We start from the raw sequence: 21,466 nt of genomic DNA, 5'->3' as shown, positions 1-21,466 counted from the left end.
CATTTTCATTGGTGACCACCCTGTCTGTCCCTCGAGGGCAGCAGGTGGGGTGTGCAGCACCATGACCGACCTCTGGTCTGTTCAGAGGCACCTCTGGAAAGGAGCTGCTGCCACTCCTGAGCTGGCACCTCCATGGGACTCCCCCAGCTGCCCTCAGGATGTTCTGCTGTGCCAGGCTGCTGCTACTGCCCACCAGGGAAAGAGCCAGTGCCCAGACCGTGGGTGCTGGGGGAATGATGCTTCTGTCAGCTGGGGTGGGTTTGGGCTTGGCTTGGATACTTCTACTCACAAGAGGGTTTTTGAATATTTAGGGTATTTTTTTAACACATGAAAGGTGTAGTTAGGCAGGCTCTGTTGGTATCCTTGTCTGAAGTCCTGATGATGGGCATGAGCCAGCAGCAGGTCTGGGGGATCTGTGGCATGAAAGCCCCTTCTCTGTGGGGGCAGTGTGTAAATGGGGCTGGGCTGGGGGGCACAAGGGTGTCCGTGGTGCCTGGCCCTGGTGTCAGACCACAGCCCTGCTCGCAGGCTGGTGCATTAGATCATGTCTGAAAAACTCCTCACTGCAGCACACAAAGTTATTTTTAATTCATTGAAAAGGGAATGACCTAAAACTGGCAGCTGGTAATGGAGAGGATTAAATAGAGCAAAACAGGTACATTTTCAATTGAGTAATTTTAGAAGGAAGCAGCATGTCCCATTATGAGGTGCACGTTAGCACTGCCCAGTCACAGCCACTGAGTGCCCTGGCTGCTGCTGGAGCAGCTGCTCCCAGCCTGTTCCCAGTGCCATCCCCGTGACACCCTGGGGACACCTGGGGACACCAGCTCAGCCCGTGGCTCCACAGCGATGCTCTCCAGGGTGGGGTCACCTGCTGCAGCACTGAAACCTCTGTGAGAGCCAGGGCTGAGCTGGGGCTGCTGAGCAGACTTGGTGCCAGACACAGAGGTCTCCTGCTCAGCTGGGATGCTGTCTGGGGCACACAGGTGCTGTTCTGGGGGAGCCCATGGGTGTGAGGGGGCTCTCAGGGGCCCTGTCTGGGTGATGCTGCAGCAAGGGGTGTGGGTTTGGTGTTTGGGCTGGCATCCTGGAAGGCAAACCCTCAGTGGTGTTTGAGCTGCACCAGGAGCTTGGGCCACTTGCTGCATTTTGTCTTTTCTCGTTTGCTGAGGTAGCTTTCTAGTCTGTATCTGGGATAGAGCTCCTGGAGAGGGAGAGGGGACAGCTCAGGCTGTGTTTCTGAGGCTTTCTCTGCTGGCACACACCAGAGCTAACACACAGGAGGGACCAGAGCAGTTCTGAGTGCTGGTGGCCGCAGCCTGGGCAGTGCCATGGCCTGGGAGCACGGCCAGTGTTTGACCCGTGGCCAGCACCCAGCCCTGCCCCTGAGCCAGGGCTGCAGCCCTGCCGGTGCTGCTCTGCAGGAGTGAGAAGGGCAGGCAGTGCAAAGGCAGCAGCGAGCTGGCAGCTGTCGTGGCCGAGTGCTGTTCATTGCAGGATCCATCCTGCCCCGGTGCTGAGGCTCCAAGGCTGCAGTCATTCTTCCAGTTCCCAGCCTCGTGCTGCCACAGCCTGGCTCCCCAGGCAGTGGGTGAGCACCAGTTGGGCAGTAATTGCTGTGGAATTAACCTCTGACATTCTTCTAAAAATAGGCCAAATAAATCCAATCATTAGCAGCTCTGCCTGCGTTGCCTCGAGGGTAAACATGCAGATTAAAGCAGTTACAGGTCTCTGTGTGTCCCCTGGCTTCTGCCACCAAGGCCAGATCCTGGAGATGGTACCTGGTTTGTGGGGAAGGGCAGCGGTGTGAGTGCAGTGGCTTCTCAGCTGATGGAGGGCTGAAAGGCACCACCTTAATTTACCTTGGAGGTTCAGCAAGGTGCAGGGGAAAGCAGCGATGTAGACGTGGTCACCTGAGCTGTTCTACCTGAGAGGCTCGGGGACAGAGGACAAAGGTGCCTTTATTTGTCTGCTCCCTCTGTGTGAGGGTGAGGGCAAAGCACCGGCCAGGCAGGGGGTGGCACCGGGCCAGGGGCAGCAAGCTCTGCCCAGAGGCCCGGGGCTGCGGTGAGATGCTGGGGCACTGCTGGCACCAGGCCCTCCCCAGGTCCCAGGAGTGACTGTGCCACCCCAAATGGTGTGGGCAGCCCCCCAGGGTGTGAGGGGAGCCTGCTGTGCCGTGCCATGCTGTGCCATGCCGTGCCATGCTGTGCTGTGCCATGCTGTGCCATGCTGTGCCGTGCCGTGCCATGCTGTGCCATGCTGTGCCATGCTGTGCCATGCTGTGCCGTGCCATGCTGTGCTGTGCCGTGCTGTGCCATGCTGTGCCATGCTGTGCTGTGCCGTGCCATGCTGTGCCATGCTGTGCCGTGCCATGCTGTGCCATGCCGTGCCGTGCCATGCTGTGCCGTGCCGTGCTGTGCCATGCTGTGCCATGCTGTGCTGTGCCATGCTGTGCTGTGCCATGCTGTGCCACGCTGTGCCATGCCGTGCCATGCCGTGCCATGCTGTGCCATGCTGTGCCGTGCCATGCTGTGCTGTGCTGTGCCATGCTGTGCCATGCTGTGCCATGCTGTGCTGTGCCGTGCTGTGCCGTGCTGTGCCATGCTGTGCCGTGCCATGCTGTGCTGTGCTGTGCCATGCTGTGCTGTGCCGTGCTGTGCCATGCTGTGCCATGCTGTGCCATGCTGTGCTGTGCCATGCTGTGCCATGCCGTGCCATGCCGTGCCGTGCCGTGCCGTGCCGTGCCGTGCCATGCCATGCCGTGCTGTGCCATGCTGTGCCATGCTGTGCCATGCTGTGCTGTGCCATGCTGTGCCATGCTGTGCCATGCTGTGCTGTGCCATGCCGTGCCGTGCTGTGCCGTGCTGTGCCGTGCTGTGCCGTGCTGTGCCATGCTGTGCCATGCTGTGCTGTGCCATGCTGTGCCATGCTGTGCTGTGCCGTGCTGTGCCATGCTGTGCCATGCTGTGCTGTGCCGTGCGGTGCCATGCTGTGCCATGCTGTGCTGTGCCGTGCTGTGCCATGCTGTGCCATGCTGTGCTGTGCCATGCTGTGCCATGCTGTGCCATGCTGTGCTGTGCCATGCTGTGCCATGCTGTGCTGTGCCATGCTGTGCTGTGCCATGCCGTGCCGTGCTGTGCCGTGCTGTGCCATGCTGTGCCATGCTGTGCGGTGCCATGCTGTGCCATGCTGTGCCATGCTGTGCTGTGCCATGCTGTGCCATGCTGTGCTGTGCCATGCTGTGCTGTGCCGTGCGGTGCCATGCTGTGCCATGCTGTGCTGCCCAGCCCTGGCCCCTGCTGCTGACAGCAGTGCTCAGGCTGCATTTAGCACAAGCACAGGACCTGGAAATCCCTCTGGAACCAGGGCTGGGGCACAGGCCAGGGCCCTAAATGCCAAGCCCATTTAGTGTTGAAGATGGTAGGAAAACAGGGATTTATGGAGATGCCACAGGGTACCAACCAGGCATGTCGCTGTGCAGGGCATGGTGCTCCCTGGACGCCTGTGGAAAGCAGTTACTTAAATTGTCTTTGTCTTCTCTTTACCAGCTGACATCATCTCCACAGTTGAGTTCAACCACACTGGAGAGCTGCTGGCCACAGGGGACAAGGGGGGCCGGGTTGTGATATTTCAGCGTGAGCAGGAGGTGAGTGCCAGTGAATGCAGAATGCCCACTTTATCCTTTCCAGTGAAGTGTCCTGCTGTTCCCTAATCCGCCTGTGTCACTCCTGAGCTCCGGGCTCTCCTGGCATAACACAAACTGAGAAGGAGCCATTAACATCAGCAGGGCCAGATTCCCTCCTGCCAAACACCTTCCAAAGATCACATTGCCTGCATTCTTCTGCTCCAGGTGTAACAGGGGGTAGGCAGCACATCTGGGCGTGTGACCAGCGCCCACCCCAAGAACCCCTCATACCACCAAAATTCTGGAAAGTGTAGATGGATGCAACATTAGTTTCCCTTTCAAAACTTTGCTCAGGAAGTGCTAGCAAATGCTTTGTTGGAAGCTGGAGGTTGTGCCTGCTGGAGAAGTGTGTGTTTGGCCCTCAGCATGGCCCTGCACCTGCCACCTGGGATGGCCCCACCATTTCCAGAGCTGTCCCCATTAGCTGCTCTGCTCTGAGTCAGTGGGACCTGTCCTCAGCTGTGCTGGAAGGAATGCATCAGACCTGGGCATGAGACAGGCCATTGTCTGATGATGGTTTTACATTTTTCTCAAAGTTAAGCCTTTAAAATTATTTCTACATACACTGAAGAGAATTCAGTGGTTAACCATCACATGTGCAGACACCTTATCAGCCTTTCCAGCACTAGTTCATTTCTCCTTTTACTCTCATTTCATTATTCTACTGCTTTTCCTGAACTTTGGGCCTCCAGCATCATTCTGAATTTATCCACTCAGCTCCTGTTGAAGGGGACATGTGGGGCTTCACCCACCCACCCAAACCAAGGCTGCCCATCCTAGTACTTGTGGCTGCTGCCAGCAGCTCTTCAGTGCTGGGTTCAGCACCTGGCAGGAGCTGGCACTCGGTCCCAGCCGTTTACCAGGGACAGGCAGTGGGGTGGGATCCATCCCTGGCGTGTTCCCTCTGCATTCCCTCTCTGTTTCCACTCCATTCCCTCTCCATTTCTTCTCCATTCCCACTGTGTTCCCATTCTGTTTCCTCTCCATTGCCACTCCATTCTTGCTCTGTTTCTGTTTCATTCCCTCTCGTTCCCTCTCTGTTTCCACGCCATTCCCTCTGCATTTCCTCTCCATTCCTGCTCCCTTCCCTCCGAGCACACCTGCAGCTGTGGTGCCAGCCAGGCTCTGCCCGGGCACTCAGCCCTGCACTCGCGGCCCCCAGCCCGGAGCCCCTGAGCTGCTGCCAGCGCCTTCCTCCTCCCTGTCCCTGCAGAGCAAGAACCAGCCCCACCGCAGGGGAGAGTACAATGTCTACAGCACCTTCCAGAGCCACGAGCCCGAGTTCGATTACCTGAAGAGCCTGGAAATTGAGGAGAAGATCAACAAGATCCGATGGCTGCCGCAGCAGAACGCGGCGTACTTCCTGCTCTCCACCAACGGTGCGTGGCCATGCTGCCCTCTCAGGGCTCCCTCTGCCAGCTGTGGTCCTCTCTGTGCTGTTTACTCGGGGAAATTGCCATTGAAAACTCTCCCTGCAGGGTAGCACCTGCAGGGTGTCCTGGGGGAATGGGTCTGGCAGAGCTCAGTCCCTGTGCACCAGGTGTGTTTCACACAGCCCCTCCCTTTGAGGGACAGAGGGAGGCTTCTGCCTGACAACTTGTAGTTTTTATTCTCAGGATCCTGGGAATTTATTTTTTTTTTTAAGACAAACTGCAGGTGTTTAGTTTCAATTTGCAGTCATGTTGGGCTCAGCAGTTCCATGTTATGTTCTGATAAATATCATGGGGATCTAGGAATATTACTTGGGATGAATGGAACCTTAAGATGGATGTGACTTAATTACTTCAGGGGAAAGGGAGGGGGTCTAATTATATTCCATAACCAACTTACTTTGTGTTATAGAATTGACTCTATTGATCATTGTAATAAAATTCAAAGACTTATTAAACTCATTTGGGGGAGAATCATTGAAATGAAATGAAGATTAATTATAAAGCATAATGTTCTGTTAATTGAGTTTTTAAACAGTTTTTTGATTAACAGGGATTTACACCTTCCATTTGGGTTGTGTTCCACATGCAGGCAGGTTATCAAAACATTAGTTTGGAAATACTTCTGTGTTATTCTATTTCTTTTTGTTCTTACTGTTGCACTAACATTTTATAGTGACCCCCCCCCCAAATAGCGCATGTTAATAAAAAGAAAATTAATTGGCAATGCTTTGGAGTGTAAGAGAGAAAATGAAGATGGATGATTGGGTTTTGTATGAAACCTGGTGGAAGTGATGATAAACTATGGATGGAGTCCCTGCCAGGAGGGAGCAAAGAAAACACCATTATTCAGAGTAACCCCACGTGTTCCTGGTGCTCTTTCTGCGGGGGCTCTGTGGCACAGGGGGCGGGAGGAGGCAGGGAGGCTGGGAGCTGCCCTCAGTCCTGTGAGTGCTGCATGGGGAAGGTCAGAGTGACCCCGGGTGAGCCACAGACGCCCTGCCATGGCTCAGGGGCGTGCCCAGGGCAGGGTGCCCTGCACAGCTTTGTTCCTGTGCAGGCTCTGCACCAGCAGCCTGCTGTGGGCACAGGTGCCTCTATCACCACTTCCAGCAGTGGCACTTTGGGCACGGGAGGTTTTTCCAGCCTTGGTGCATCCATCAGTGGGTGGCTCAGGGAGCAGCCGCCTTGATGCTCTCGCTGCTCCTCCCCAGATAAGACTGTGAAGCTATGGAAGGTCAGCGAGCGGGACAAGAGACCGGAGGGATACAACCTCAAGGACGAGGATGGCCGACTGCGAGACCCCTCCATGATCACCGTGCTGCGGGTGAGTGTGGGGGACCAGGGCGGCTGAGGATGTGGGGCCTTGGATGAAAATTGCTGCTGGTGCCACCTGCATGCCCTGGGACCTGTATGCCATGGCATGTGTGCCATGTCCCCTGTGTGCCGTGTCCCCTGTGTGCCCTGGGAACTGTGTGCCACGTCACCTGTGTGCTGTGTTCCCTGTATGCCATGTTCCCTGTGTGCCATGTTCCCTGTGTGCCGTGTCCCCCGTGTGCCATGTCCCCCGTGTGCCATGTCCCCCGTGTGCCATGTCCCCTGTGTGCCGTGTCCCCTGTGTGCCGTGTCCCCTGTGTGCCCTGGGACCTGCAGTGCCCCTGTGCCATGCTCGGGTGGTGTCCAAGGCCATCCTGGCACCCGGGGCCGGTGCTGTGGCCAGTGCACGGGCAGGGCAGTGGACGAGGGAGCTGCCAGGGGTGTCTGGGCTGTGCTGGTGCTGGGCAGAGGTGCTGCCAGTGCCATGTGTGTCCCCTGTCTGGTGCCCAGTGCCACAGTGTGCTGTGCTGCCCTAGGGGCTGGGCCCATCCCAGTGAGGAGGCAGGGCAGAAGCTCTCCCAGCTTGGAGCATTCCCAAATGTAGCTGCTGCTGTAGGAGCAGAAGTGCTTCCTCCAAATGAGTTTTCCTCCTGGTCATGACCTTAATCAGACCAGACCAGCTTGTAATTTATTAACACCCTGTCAGAATTTGCTTTTTGAGTACTTGTGGGTTTTATATTTATACATGTGAAATTATTACTATGATTGTGCTCACCTCACTTTATGGGTCCCAGCTCCATTGTGCATGAAGCCACTGAGAACCCTGGGCAGGAGTTAATTCTTGTTTCTGTACAGGGCTGCTCCTGGTGACTGGCAGCGTTTTTCTTTACAGAACAAGAGAGCATTCATTTCATGTAGATGTGTATCTGCTGTTATGTTTCAGGCAGCATTTCCAGCCTAACCTGGTGATATCTGACAGCCCGTTGGAGAGGTTTGCTCAGTGCCTGGCTGTCAGAGCAGGGGCTGTCAGCCCTTGGCAGGCTGGGAGGCAGGATTTGAAAGGCAGCAGTGTTAAGGGTGTTATCCCAGGTGGTGCTTCCTTCTCTGGTCAAACACACTGGGAAGGCCCTGGGATTTCTCTCTCCCGTGTAGAAAGTCATACTGAAATATCAGAGAACCGAACAGGGTTGGAGTCCACTCACTGCCGCCAAAGCTTCAGCCTCTGCTTTACTCTCAGCCATGCACTCCTGGCAGCAGCTCAGCGCTGTGTGGCTGCAGGAGCTGCTGTTTGGGGTCTGCCACTGCTCTGGGGTCAGGCACTCCGTTCCTACCCAGGGAATTCTGCCCTGGTGAGTGGCTGGCGGAGGCGCCGGGCACTGGGAGGGCAAACACGTTTCAAGTGTTGGTGCGATGCTTATTGGGACCTGCTAGGCAGTGCCTCTGGTCCCTGAGGACAGAAGATTGAGGAGTCTTCCACCAGCCCTCTTTTATCTAATGTTTTGATGATTTTACTTAGACAGATATTTACAATAGCTGTAACCCTTTGCTGCAGCTTGGTGTAAATCTGACATGTAATTGTCCTGTGATGGGTATGTTTTAAATTAAAGCCACATCCATCCATAGTTTAATTTTCAACCACAGATAAGTGAAAAAAGGGTTTTAATGCACTTTGCTGCCATAATTTCTCATCCATTTGGCTAAATGGTTTAAATGCACTTGATGAGCATCATCCTCTGAGGAATTTCTAACCCACACAGTGCAAAAGGAATATTTAACTCTGCTCAGGCTGTATAGTGAGGTGTTTGCTGTCATCAGAAGAGCTCTGGTGATTTGCATTGCCCCCAGTCTAATAGCTGCAGCCCCTTGTGTGAGTGCCTTGGTGTGCTCCCGAGCACCACTCACAGTACCTGAGCCTTGGGACGTGCTAGGAGATAATTAACAAGTGATATCCAGGGCTCAAACCTTTCAAAGAGGGGATGTGTTGGCTTTGGCAGCTCCCAGGACAGGGCAGGCTGGGGTGAGAGCCCCAGTGCCCCTGTCCCGGGGGCAGGTGCTGGGTGCTGTGGGTGCTTGCTGCAGCCTGTGCTGCTGCTGGGGGTGCAGTGCCCGGCCCATTCTGTGCCTGTTCCTTCATGTTCGTGGCTGTCACAGAGCCCTCTCTGAGAGCTGCCACTTCACTCTCGCAGTTCCAGCAAATTCCATGATAAATCCTGGTTTGTGTCTCCATTTTGGGGAAGCACTCAGATTTCTTGGCCCCTGTGCAGTTTCCCAGGGAGGCTGTGCCGTGCCCCGCTGCATCTGATTCCCCTGTTTGGGTTGTGTTCCATATGCAGGCAGGGACAGTCCCAGTGTGGCTGGGATGGGAGATGCCTTGGAGGGGGTTGGCTGTGCTGCTGCTGCCTTTCTGCCTCTTCTCCTTGTGCACATTCTGCAGAGCATTTCAGTGACAAGGCAGGGCCCAGAGATGGAAGCAGCAGCTCCATCAGCTGCGTGGACGAGCAGTGAGGCAGCAGCTTTGTCCTCCTGCAGGAAGGTCCCTTCTGCATGTCACAGGGCAGGTCAAATGTGGCACAATTCTGTTGTCACTTCATATTGTGAACTCTGCCATGAAAACAGTGTTTGATGCTCATTTTGTCTGCAAAATGCTAAGCTTGAGGTGGCATTGGGCGGTCACATCATGTAACTGATGTAGGTAGGAAATGAATTCTGGGGGGTGTGCCTGGAGGAGCTGGGCCGCTGGGGCAGGTGGAAAACTCACTGGATTTATCCCTGGGCACTTCCCTGCTCCCTGATTTGCCAGGGACCGGATTACAGCTTCCCTCTCGGGGACTCAAGGCTGGGGTCAATCTGAGCTTCAGCTTGGCTAATCCCCCTGAGCAAATCCTGTGGAGCTCGCTGAGCTGTGCTGGTGAGGAGCAGGGGCTGTGCTGGTGAGGAGCAGGGGCTGTGCTGGCCCGGCAGTGCTGCTGTGCTGGTGAGGAGCAGGGGCTGTGCTGGTGAGGAGCAGGGGCTGTGCTGGTGAGGAGCAGGGGCTGTGCTGGTGAGGAGCAGGGGCTGTGCTGGTGAGGAGCAGGGGCTGTGCTGGCCCGGAGCAGGGGCTGTGCTGGCCCGGCACTGCTGCTGTGCTGGCCCGGCACTGCCCCTGCTCAGCCCTCACCAGAGAGGAATGTGTGTCTTGCTGTAGCTGCACAGGTGTGCTTGGAGGGAGTGGCAGGCATGGGGTACCTGCTAAAAGCAGGAATCAAAATTAAGACTTAAGTTGTTTTAAATGAAAAGTGACTGGCATTGCCCCCCTTCCTGAAAACAGAAAGTAACTGAATTTATTAGTGTTTTATTTTCTTCGACACAGTATTTCTGCGTACTTCATGCGCTTTGTTAAACTGAATTACCATTTAATAATGGGTGTGTGTGACACCAGAGCCTGTCCTGAGGTGGGCTCTGGAGCTGGAGAGACGTGCACAAGGAGGTCTCTGCTGTTCAGGGTTGTTCTGGCAGTGCTGATTGATCTGGCTGGGGTATGCAGAAGTTCATTTGGCCTGTGCCTGCTTCAAAAAACCACAAGAACCAGTTCCAGTTGGTGTCACACTGTCCCATTGGTGTCTCGACTGTCGCTGAGGCCTGGCTGGGCAGCTGCTCCCCTTGGCTGTCCCAAGGCAGGGTCCCCTGTGCTGCTGCTGGGGAAGGAGCTCACTGTCTGCTCCCCGCAAATTCCTGACTGCTCCTGCCTCAAAGTTTCAGTGCTTTCAGGGTTAAATCCTCCTTGCTGATCCCCTTAAGCAGGAGTTTGCAGCATGTGGGCACACTGGTTTTGATATTTCTGTGCAGATTCTTGCCACTGTAGCAGATAAAATCCCCACTTCAGCAAACCACTCATGTATAACCAGGTTTGTCCCTCTTGTGGGGCTTTACCTGCTGACAGGCCAAGTCCCAGACATAAAACAAGTCTCCCCAGGACTTGGCTCTGAAGTAATGTGTGGAGAATGTTCTTGGCTTAAGGTTGAGAGTGACTGCAAAGTAGGAATGAGCAGGGAATTGTGCTGGGGCACCGGGAGCTGCAGCTGCCGGTCTGGGTGTCAGCCTGGCCCGGGGACAGGAGCTAGCCCAGGGTGTGGCTGCGAGCTGTGCTGGCCACAGAGTCATCTCACTGAGCAGAATCCACTGCCCAAGCCCTCGCTGGGCTTGTTTGCATGCCCAGGCTGGCCCAGGGCAGTCACTGAACCCTTTCTCTTTGCACAACCTGCATGCTGCACTGGTGCACTGACAGCCAGTCCTTGTGCTCCCTGTGCTCCCTGTGCTCCCTGTGCTCCCTGTGCTCCCCATGGTCCCTGTGCTCCCCATGCTCCCCATGGTCCCTGTGCTCCCCGTGCTCCCTGTGCTCCCCATGGTCCTTGTGCTCCCCGTGCTCCCCGTGGTCCCTGTGGTCCCCGTGGTCCCTGTGCTCTCCATGGTCCCCATGCTCCCTGTCCTCCCCGTTGTCCCTGTGCTCCCCATGGTCCCCATGCTCCCCGTGCTCCCCGTGGTCCCCGTGCTCCCCGTGCTCCCCGTGCTCCCCGTGCTCCCCGTGCTTCCCGTGGTCCCTGTCCCCCGTCCCAGCTGCCTGAGCAGGGTCTGGCAGTGCAGATGATGCCTCATTGCCCATGTCAGGTGCAATTAGCTGCAGGCAGCACCAGAGCTCTCGTGTCACTCGAGCTGGCTGTCACTCCCCTCCCCACCTCTGCAGCCAAGGGAATCTCTTCAGGCAGCACTCACACAATACAAGAAATGGAGCAGCTGGAGGAAACACCTCACTGGTGAGCAGGAGCATGGGCTGGCCCATTCCTGGTGTACTGAGTGCCTCCAGAGCACTGTGTCCAAAGTTATCACTGACCCCACTTCTCACACACATGGTCCCCTCTGCATCTCCCCCCATCAGGGTTATGCTGATTTATCTAAAGGCAAACACCCACAGCTCTGTTCCTGGTCCTTCCCTCTGTCCCTTCTCATCTCTTGTCTCCATCACTTCACTGTGAGACAAATGCAAAAACGTTTAAAGAAAAAACGTGCTGGCCTGGCTCTGTCAAGCAAGGTATTTCTGTCAGAAATGCTCCAGGAATTTCAGATCCTGGCTAACAGTGACAAAATGAGGTAGAAGAGGTTCTTTGGTTGTTTTTTTGTTTCAGAGCTGGAACAGTTGCTGCAGCAAGATCAGAGCCTGGTTTACTGGGCTCTCACTGCTTCACTGTGCTCTAGCCATCCTGGAGCCTCTCTCAAAATCAGATGGCTTTTGGGTCTGCTTGTCCTTCTGTCATACATGTGGGAAGGCATTAGTTTTCCCTGGAGGAGCCTGTTGGGAGTGAGTGGATAGAAGCCCTGGCAGCCAGAGCTCAGAGGGACCCTGTGGGGCCATCCCCCATGCCAGGTGCTGGCTGGAGCCTGTCCCTGGCTGCTGACGCTCTCTCCTCACCCTGCAGGTGCCCGTGCTGCGGCCCATGGACCTGATGGTGGAGGCCACTCCCCGGAGGGTGTTTGCCAACGCACACACCTACCACATCAACTCCATCTCCGTCAACAGTGACTACGAGACCTACATGTCAGCGGATGACCTGAGGATAAACCTGTGGAACTTTGAAATCACAAATCAAAGTTTTAGTATCCTTTGGTGTGTGTGGCTCTGGGGATGGCTCTGGGTACCAGTGAGGTGCAGCCCCAGGAGAAACAGCCGGGCTGTGCCCATGCCTCTGGGATGGGGACAGAGCAGGCAGGGCTGCAGCTCCTCCACTGCTGCTGTCAATGTGTGGGTGACACATTTCTGAATTGCCTGCAGGGTCTGGTGGGGCAGGCAGAGGGGGGTGGTCTGCAGGTGATGGAGGAGACAGATGCCTTGGGGAGGATGGAAGCAGGGATGGTGCCTTGGGGAGGATGGAAGCAGGGATGGTGCCTTGGGGAGGATGGAAGCAGGGATGGTGTGGTCCCATTGCACCCTGCAGCAGGTGACAGGCTGCCAGTCACTGCTCTACAAATGAGGTTGTGACAGTCACGCTTGTAACAGCCACACTGGAAATAATAAACAGGGCACGAATCATTGATGGTGTTTATATGGTGTTTCCTGCTGAGAAATCCCTGGGGCATGATTTGGGCAGATGGAGAGGATTTTGGCAGTCACAGGCATGTGGCTATGGGAGCTCTGAGCAGCTGCAGGAGAGTAGGGCTGTGGTGCCTGCTTATTTGCAAGGATGAGGGTGAGCAGTACTAAATCTGTGACAAACCTCAGGGAGTTCTCCTGGCCCAAGGGACTTACATAGGAGTTTTCTGTTGATTGTTGTGCCCCGGGCTTTGCTGCCATTGCTGTTTTCAGTATGGTTACTCACCATGGCAGAATATTGCACTAAAAGACATTTCCTGAGGCCTGGCGTGGGTGGGCAGATCAGGTCTCATGTGCCACAGAGGGTCTCCAGGCTGGGGTTCCCAGCTGGATCTTGGCCTTCCCCTGCGGGGGTGGCTGGGCCCACTCTGTGCTGCAGTTTTGCCCTGTGATGGTGGTGCCTGCCCAGAGCACGCGGTTTGCATGGGTGAGGGGAGGCCCCGGTGCCCAGGGACATCAGCAGGGTCAGGGCTGGGCTCGTGGGCTCCTTGACTGGCCCTGCCAGACATCGTGGACATCAAGCCAGCCAACATGGAGGAGCTGACGGAGGTGATCACGGCGGCCGAGTTCCACCCGCACCACTGCAACACCTTCGTGTACAGCAGCAGCAAGGGCACCATCCGCCTGTGCGACATGCGCACCGCGGCGCTCTGCGACCGCCACGCCAAGTGTGAGTGAGCGCCAAGCCCTCGCGGGAAAGGGGCAGGAAAGGGACTGCAGAGCCCCCGGGCTGGGCCCTGCCCTAGCGCCCCATTGCCTTCCCCCCGGTGTCCCCATGGCCGCTCACCCTCAGGGCCACCTCGGGGCTCACCTGCTCCCCGGGGAGCGCGAGCTGCGGGAGGAGCTGGTGCGGGCAGGGCAGCACCTCTCAGTGCCAGAGAAAGGAGGTTTGTTGTGTAAGAGGGAATTAGTGCTCAGAAATCCTTTCCATGAGCTCAGCAGCCCAGATCTGCTTCTGCAGCAGGAGCAAAGCCACACAAAAGCCTTCAGCCCAAAGCAAAAATAGCTGGCCTGAGCCTCAGCCCTGCCCAGCCACTGGCTTTGGGTCACAGACACACTCAGGGACTGGGCAGTATCAGCTGTGTGCTGGGACCCACATCCTGGCATCTCCTCTGTGTGTGTCTGTGTGTGCTGGGAGCCCCATCCCCATCCTGGCATCTCCTCTGTGTGTGTCTGAGTGTGCTGAGAGCCCCATCCCCATCCTGGCATCTCCCTGTCTGAGTGTGCTGGGAGCCCCATCCTGGCATCTCCCTGTCTGTGTGTGCTGGGAGCCCAGTCACAGCCCTGCCTGTGTGCTGGGAGCCTGGTGCCAGTAGAGCCCCTGCTGCTGCCAGTGCAGGCACGGAGCAGGGGCCACACGTCCCCCAGCAGAGCTGTGGCCATGGCCCTGCTGCCCATTCCCAGAGGCACCCAGGGACAGAGCCCTCACAGGGAGGCCAGGGCATCATGACTGACGGGCTGTGAGCAACAGAGACACGTCCTGGGTTCAGCTGCTTTCTGCCTGCTTGAGCTCTTTGTTTTTTCTTGTTGCTATCACTTTTTATATGGAAAAAGCCTCCAGGTTTCTGCTGGTGGTGAAAGGCCGCAGCTCTGCGTCCTGCTGTGGGCAGTGCCTTTTCTGCATTGTAGAGTTCATTATATGGGCACTTCAGACATTCTTCCCACTATAGTGGAGCTCCAGGACTTGGTGGGGGGTGATAAACATAAGCACGTGTGGGTGCTGGGTACAGCATCATGCAAGTGCTCTCCCAGAAGCTTCCTGTGGTGCCAGGACAGGGTGGCAGTTCCCTGGCCTGAGATCAGGGAGCTCCTCCCTCAGCTTATGCTGGGGCTTGTTCTTTCCTCCTGCACAGTTTTTGAAGAGCCTGAGGACCCAAGTAACCGGTCATTTTTTTCTGAGATCATCTCCTCCATCTCTGATGTCAAATTCAGCCACAGTGGAAGGTACATCATGACCCGGGACTACCTCACTGTCAAGGTGTGGGACCTGAACATGGAGAACCGACCCATTGAGACCTACCAGGTGAGTGTGGCACAGCCAGGTGCATGCAGCAGTGGGGCACCCAGAGTTCCTTCCTGAGCCACACTCTGGGCCAGTGGCAGGAGGGGCAGGAATGCACCTGTTGTGTGGAAGCTTTATGCCCGTAAGATGGTGGAAAGCAGAGCGCTTAAATGTGGGCTCAAGTGGCCTGGGGAGTTGTCACCGTGTCCCCAGGCTGGGGGTGGGTGAGGAGGGAAAGCTCAGGTGCTGGCAGCTGGGAGAGCCACGTGGGAGGCCTTGTGCAGAGCAGTGGCCCTGTCACTGTCACCCTTTGCCAGGGGATGTCCCCTGGCACTGCCTGGGGGTGCCCAAGCGTGTGCAGAGTGTGGCTGCGGGTGGGCACAGGACGCCAGGCAGTGCCCAACGCTGCCAGCTGGGCTGTGGCGAGTGTGGGGCACACCCTGTGGGCCAGGCTGAGTGTGCCAGTCCCTGGGCTGTGTGGCCACTGTGGGGCTCATCCTGTCCCTCCCACCCACAGGTCCACGACTACCTGCGGAGCAAGCTGTGCTCGCTCTACGAGAACGACTGCATCTTCGACAAGTTTGAGTGCGTCTGGAACGGGTCTGACAGGTGAGCAGCACGTGCTGGTGTGCCTGCCTGCAGCCCCGGGACGCTGGCTTTGGTTTGGCACAAGGCTCTGTGGCCCCTTGGCAGCCCCTTCCCTGGCCTTTGGCTGGGTGTGGGGTCTGGGCAGGTGCAGCAGGAACCACCTACACCTGCAGCCTGTGCGCAGGTGGGGATGTCTGAGAGTCCCAATCTCTCCTGGACAGAATCAGTCCCACCTCTCTGTCACCCACTGCTGGAGAAAGGTGGTGATGGGTTTAGCTTCAGATTGCCAGAATCTGGGGATAATGAGCACTGGGTGTGACTTACACCAAGCTAGGTGGCAGGAAGTGTGTGAGCCCCTGGCAGGGCTGTCATGGTTTTGTCTGAGGCATCAGTGAGCTGACAAAGCAGAACTGGGCCCAAGACAAATTCCAACGCTTACCCAAATCTCATTATGCCTCTGAATGTTCAGTCTTGCTCTGGTCACCAGCAGTTTGCCTCTGAAAAGGTGTGAAAATCACCTGTCCTTCCCCGTTGCAGTGTCATCATGACCGGCTCCTACAACAACTTCTTCCGCATGTTCGACCGCAACACCAAGCGTGACGTGACGCTGGAGGCGTCGCGGGAGAACAGCAAACCCCGTGCCATCCTCAAGCCCCGCAAGGTCTGCGTGGGTGGAAAGCGCAGGAAAGACGAGATCAGTGTGGACAGTCTGGACTTTAGCAAAAAGATCCTGCACACAGCTTGGCACCCCTCCGAGAACATCATCGCTGTGGCAGCCACGAACAACCTGTACATATTCCAGGACAAGGTTAACTAGGAGGACCAGGTCTTCTTTAGGAGTCTCATGTACTGATACCAGTAAACACATTTCAACTGTTCCTTTTCCTTTCCCTTCCTTCCTTCCTTTCTTTCTTACTTTCTTTCTTGCTTTCTTTCTTTCTTTCTTACTTTCTTTCTTGCTTTCTTTCTTTCTTGCTTTCTTTCTTGCTTTCTTTCTTTCTTCTTTTCCTTTCCTTCCAGTTCTTTGTTCAGTTCCTGCTCTGCAGATCGCGGTTGTGCAGAGGAGCACTGGGGCACTCTGGCCCAGGGGCCACTGGGGGCACCCCCCACACCAGATTTACACAGGGAGAGCTGAGACTTCTTACAGGGCAGTGTGAGGATGTCAGGCCCGGCTGTCCCCTGTCCCCAGGCACGTCCCCAGGCAGTGCTGGGGTGGCAGCAGCCGATGGCTGAGGAGGTGATGTGGAGGGGGCTGTCAGCAGGGAGGGCATTGATGGGGTACCACACCATGGGCTCTGGCCAGCTCTGGTGGCAGTGGTCCCACTCCAATTGCTTTAAACCTGATCCCAGAAATATTCCACCTGTTGTGTGGAAGATTGGAATGTGGCCTCCCTTTGCCATTTTCCACATTTGTCTTTTTATTACAATTATTTTGTTTTACTAACAGAGACAGCAAAACCAAACGTAAAATGGAGAAGTTCAGTTTTGCAATGGACAAGCTTAAGGGGCAGGGGGGACGTGCTGCACCTCCAGATGTGTCTGCTCCAGCCAGGTTGCCCCCCAGCCCCAGAACCCTCCTGAGGATTTGGCTTTGTAGATACTGTGGTGCCTTCTTTGGTATATGAAATACCTTTATAAATGATGCTTCTGACCTGCATTGATCGCAAACCAAACCAACCCTGGGCTCTGCTGCAGTTCTGGGCTTTGCTTTGGTCATTTTTCTCATTCTGTTGTGAGCTCTTGCATGTTGTGACTAACTGTCTCTCTCTCTTTCTCTCTCTCTTTCTCTCTTTTTTAATTAATTTATTTATTTATTCAATTTTTTAAGATAAAGTATAAGTTGCTAATTTATGACCTAAAGAAAATCCAACTGTATATTGCTGTTAGCCCCTGACTGTGTCAGAGAGAGGCTGTCTGCAGTCCTACATTATAATAACAATGATAATAATAATAAAACCGGTAACTCTTTCTCTTTGCATGGCGAGGCTGCCTCTTTCTACTCTACAGATTGGTCAGGTCCCTCTTTACTTGAGCAACTGTTCAATAAAAAAAGATTGACTGGATTTTCTGTAAATCTGGAAACTGCTCCTGCAGCAAGAAGCAAATGAAGTCAATTACAAAATTCAACACCATCACTTTGGCAGTGGCTCCCCAAGGGTGACCCTGCTGCCATCCTCCTGAGGGGACACCTGGCACCCCCAGCACCCAAGGCCTTCAGGGATCAGACACGAGTCACCAAGGCCAGGTGTCCCCTGGGACAGCCTCTCTGCAGGCACCATGAGCATCACGGCACGCCCTGATCAGGGAAAGGAACTGCTACACACCCACAGAGCTCATGGACTGCACGGAAAACCAGGAGCTGCTTGGAGGCAGGGGCCCCCCCGACGCCACTTTCAGAGGAGCCATTCCAAGGGAAGAACAAAGTGCACTGGCTTATGGATTTATTCCAAGGGATGGCTTTCAGGAGTAACTTTTTTTTTTTAATGAAATGGTAAAATAAAATAGCAAGTAAATGCACCATTTTATAAGAAAATGCTCCTTTTTGGTTGTGTAAGGAAAGCCTGCGCTGCGGTGTCAGAAGTAAAGTTGTCCCAAACGTGTCTGTGTGCAGTCCGTGCTGTTGTGCCTCGCGCGGGGACACGGCTCCGCGGTGGCTGAGGGTGCCCAGGGCTGTGCTGAGAGGGGTGAGCAGGGGATCCCCAAGGCCCTGGGGATTCCGAGTCCCCCTGAGGGTGCAGGACAGTGGGGCACTGTGTAATGTGGGCGTGGGAGCACTTGCAGGTGCCCCAGTGCACAGGAACCTCGGTACTGGGTCCAGCCCTGAAGGAGCTGCCAGCCCCTCCCCAGTCCATGTCCTGATTCTGGGCTGCTGCTGGTGATGAATTCAAACAGCAGCCCTTAATTAGCAGCTGCAGGGCACGGACTGTGCAGTCAGGGAGATGTTCCTCAGACACTCATTTACCTCCACATTAGCTGCAGGACCTTAATCAACTGAAGCAGGAGGAACCCAGCCCTGGCTCTGCTTCTGTGTGTACAGCACATTCTGGGTTGCTGGATCTGGCTGCTCCACAAGGCAGAACTCAGTTCAGCTTTTTTCAAAAGTGGAGTTTCTTTCCCTTTCTTAAGCTTGCTTGGATTTAACCTCTGCCCTGCTGTGAGGGCTTGGCCACAGAGGGAGGGCCAGCCAGGGGAGTTCCTGGGCTGCCACAGGAATGGTGCTAGGGAAGATGTCAGCACCCCTTAAATCCAACCTTCTCTCTGGATGAGGATTCCACAGGCTGTCACCTACCTCTGGGGAAACTGGGGACTCTGCCTACGGGGCTGCCAGGGGGGACCAGCTCCATGGTCCACCAGCAGCACCCCCAGCCAGGAGCCCTGCATATGGGCAGGATCGTTTTATCCCCAGAATAAGCAAATAAAAAAATGTTTATGAACATCTGGTCTCCATAAACCAGATCAATTAAAATTAATAGCCATCTTATTTAATGAACAAGTTCACGATATTCTAAACCAGCCATAACAAACACATGGCTTCCCACTGGGCTGTGTTGAGCAAGAGGACCCCTCGCTCTTGATGCTCAGCCTGCAAGTCCTGGCCCTGGCCACCACCACCAACTGCTGACAAGAAATCACTTGTCAGGATGAGGGAAGAAGGGACTTCTTCCCCAGCCCTCCTCCAAAAGCAAGAGACATGTGTAAACACTACCAGCAGAAAGAAACCAGCTCTGCAAGCACTGCCAGACAAAAGAGCTGAACTGCAAAATCATTCTGCTCATGCCCCTGGCCCACATGCTGACCCCACACTGCTCAGTGCCACAGGCCCTGTTCTGCCCAGCACAGCCAAGAATGTAGGCAGTATCACTTCAGTCATTTGCTTTACTCAGAAATTCACAAGTCCAACAAAATCCAACACAAATTGGGATTAGGCCTGTACAATCCATATATAAAAAGGGTTGGTTTATTGTAGTTCAAATACATAAACTGAACAATCCCAACATTTCAAAATTAAACTTTAGAAACACAAGTTTAACATTCAAAACAGGAGTATAGTTTACAAGAATTGCCCAGAGGGGGTATGCACAGTCTAATCCAGAAGTATGTAAAGATCACTTTATTGTAAATAAAAATGTGTTTATACAACCGTCCTGGCCTGCTCGGTCACCTCTGGGATTTCCAGCTTCGAGCAAAACTCATTAGACAGAACTTCACTTGGGCAGAGCAACCTGACTGCTGCAAATCGATGGCTGGGGGCAGGAACAGAGCAGCCTGTGAATAAACCTGGTTTGGTCTCCAAGTCCCCGCTCTCCACTCAGCTCTAACCCTGGCTCTAACAGGTTTAGTTCCATTCCCAAGGGTGGAAGCAGAGAACTGGGGCTGGTGTTCCCAGAGTGGGCTGTCAGTGATCAGCAATGTGAGCGTGTCACCTCCTCCTGCCCGGGCTGCGGGCACCAGGAGCAGCTGGTGGCACACGCGTAGGACACGCTCAAACCGCAACAGCGTCACCCTTGGGGCTCACACGGAGGACACTGCTGAGAGGAAAGCCCCAGGTCCCAGACTCACACCTCACAAACACACCACTCTGAGACCCACAGCCACCAGACAGCCCACACCTTGGGATTTGTCACTCATGCTCCAATTAACTCATAAATATCTTTAATGTGAGTTTTTGTCGTTGGTGGTTTTCCCCCCAGAGATCATTCTACGTTCACTAAAGCTGCTTCTGCCTCTGCTCCTCGGATGTTTGAATATATTCACGCAATGGATGTGTGTGACCTGACGGATGGCTCATGCAAGCGTTTGGATTTACCAGACACCCGTGGTGAGGAGCACTCGCTGCTATTTGGTGGTTCTGCGCGTGGGCTCGGAGGCCGTGGGCGGCGGGGGCGGCCCGCGCCGGTCCAGGTCATCCACGTAGGACACGATCAGCTTGCGCCGCTCCTCGGGCACGCAGTCCAGCACCAGGTACCGCTTGTCGTTCTGCAGGATCTTCTCCACGTCCTTCAGGTGCTGATCTGACTCCTGGATCAGCTTTTTGGATCTGAAAGCAAGGGTGAGAACGGCACTGCAGTGGGGAGCAGGCAGGGAGCCCTGGGCAAGCTGCCCCACCGACAGGCCAGCCGGGGAGGGTGCGTCCTCTGAGCAAGAAGGGTGTCACACCAGCTGGGGACTGGCACGTAACAGTGCTCTGGGCACAGAACACACAGGCTCGTTGCCTACACTGGTGCTGTGTTAATTAAGCACCATTAAAGATTTCAGCAACAGACATCAACTAGGAAAAAACAGACATCAGTTTTGTGCTGTTTGGATGGCAAAGCAGAATAAAAGCCACATCCTGCACCAGCATGGCAGTCCCCACCTGTAAGTGATGAATTTGGTCTCTTTGAGCAGCGTCCGGAAGTCGGCTTTGGCAGTGATGTATTTGTCTCGGATGTACTCCTCAAACTCCCTCTGCTTTTTCTGAAAGACCAAAGACAAACACAAATCACTGGGTGCAGCTCCAGTACTTCCTGCAACTGAATACAATGAACACCAGCAGTAATTACATGTTAATTATACTTTTCCTTACCTTCTACATTTTTAATCTTTTAAAAATCATATTTAACTACTAACACCTGTGTCCACACAGAGCTGAACCCATTGCAGCAGCCACCAAGTCACTTCTCTGTAGCCTGCACCAGACTGGAAGTTGGCAAGAGCAATGCAAACCACTCACCCTGTCGCTCGAAGAGAACTTAATACACCTTGGATCTTCTTTAATGATTTTTTTCACTTCCTTCCATGTTGATGTTAAGGTTATCTTTCAAAAGAAGCAAAAACAGTTAAATTAAAAGTAAATTAGACTCTATGAATAAGGAATGCAAACACTACTAACCTCTGAAGCCTTTAAATATATCCCAAGTCCACTGATGAACTTGCTGGGTTCTCATTACTTATCCTATTACAGCTGTATTTCTAAAACGAGTTGATTTTATATAGCGACTTTTCTTTCATGTTTTGAGATGGCATTTTCAGATCAAGGTCCTCCAAATATCATTTACTTTCCAAAGTCTTTTTCTAGTACATTAAAAATTACCTGCAGAAAGCTTGCTTCTAAACTAAAATAACTAATGCATTAAAAATCACGTTAAAACCTCCAGCTTAAATGAAAGCTGCCTGAAGCTGGCAGAGAACTAAAAAAGAGGAAACCTCACTAAAACCCCAATGCACAGAATCAGGGATGCATTCCACAGCATGAGCAGAGTAAAAGTTCAGGTTCAGCAGGAGAACATCAGAACAGGTGAACTGGGTAAGACCACACTGGTGGCCATTAAGGCAAACAC

The 21,466-nt window shown here is 54.4% G+C and overlaps 2 protein-coding genes across 6 annotated transcripts in view; one reads left to right on the top strand and one right to left on the bottom strand.

The window, feature by feature from the left end:
* PPP2R2B (protein phosphatase 2 regulatory subunit Bbeta) overlaps positions 1-17,746 on the top strand; it is a 61,071-nt gene extending 43,325 nt beyond the window's left edge. For both annotated transcript variants that reach the window (XM_071443689.1, XM_071443690.1), the window contains 8 exons: positions 3,552-3,649; positions 4,902-5,067; positions 6,333-6,445; positions 11,886-12,063; positions 13,062-13,226; positions 14,410-14,579; positions 15,076-15,167; positions 15,684-17,746. In XM_071443689.1, the coding sequence (XP_071299790.1) occupies positions 3,552-3,649; positions 4,902-5,067; positions 6,333-6,445; positions 11,886-12,063; positions 13,062-13,226; positions 14,410-14,579; positions 15,076-15,167; positions 15,684-15,963 (1,262 nt within the window). In that variant the 3' untranslated portion in view covers positions 15,964-17,746. The remainder of the gene's footprint in view (positions 1-3,551; positions 3,650-4,901; positions 5,068-6,332; positions 6,446-11,885; positions 12,064-13,061; positions 13,227-14,409; positions 14,580-15,075; positions 15,168-15,683) is intronic.
* Positions 17,747-19,082: 1,336 nt separating this feature from the next.
* TCERG1 (transcription elongation regulator 1) overlaps positions 19,083-21,466 on the bottom strand; it is a 29,265-nt gene continuing 26,881 nt past the window's right edge. For all 4 annotated transcript variants that reach the window (XM_071443684.1, XM_071443685.1, XM_071443686.1 and 1 more), the window contains 3 exons: positions 20,860-20,943; positions 20,503-20,603; positions 19,083-20,184 (listed from right to left, as the gene is read on the bottom strand). In XM_071443684.1, the coding sequence (XP_071299785.1) occupies positions 19,983-20,184; positions 20,503-20,603; positions 20,860-20,943 (387 nt within the window). In that variant the 3' untranslated portion in view covers positions 19,083-19,982. The remainder of the gene's footprint in view (positions 20,185-20,502; positions 20,604-20,859; positions 20,944-21,466) is intronic.

This window comes from Agelaius tricolor, unplaced genomic scaffold, assembly GCF_023055355.1.
Source record: "Agelaius tricolor isolate 1412-34295 unplaced genomic scaffold, bAgeTri1.0.p SCAF_18, whole genome shotgun sequence".
Taxonomy (NCBI): Eukaryota; Metazoa; Chordata; class Aves; order Passeriformes; family Icteridae; genus Agelaius; species Agelaius tricolor.
The sequence above is the reverse complement of the archived record's forward strand: the minus strand, read 5'-3'. Positions and strand labels throughout refer to the sequence as shown.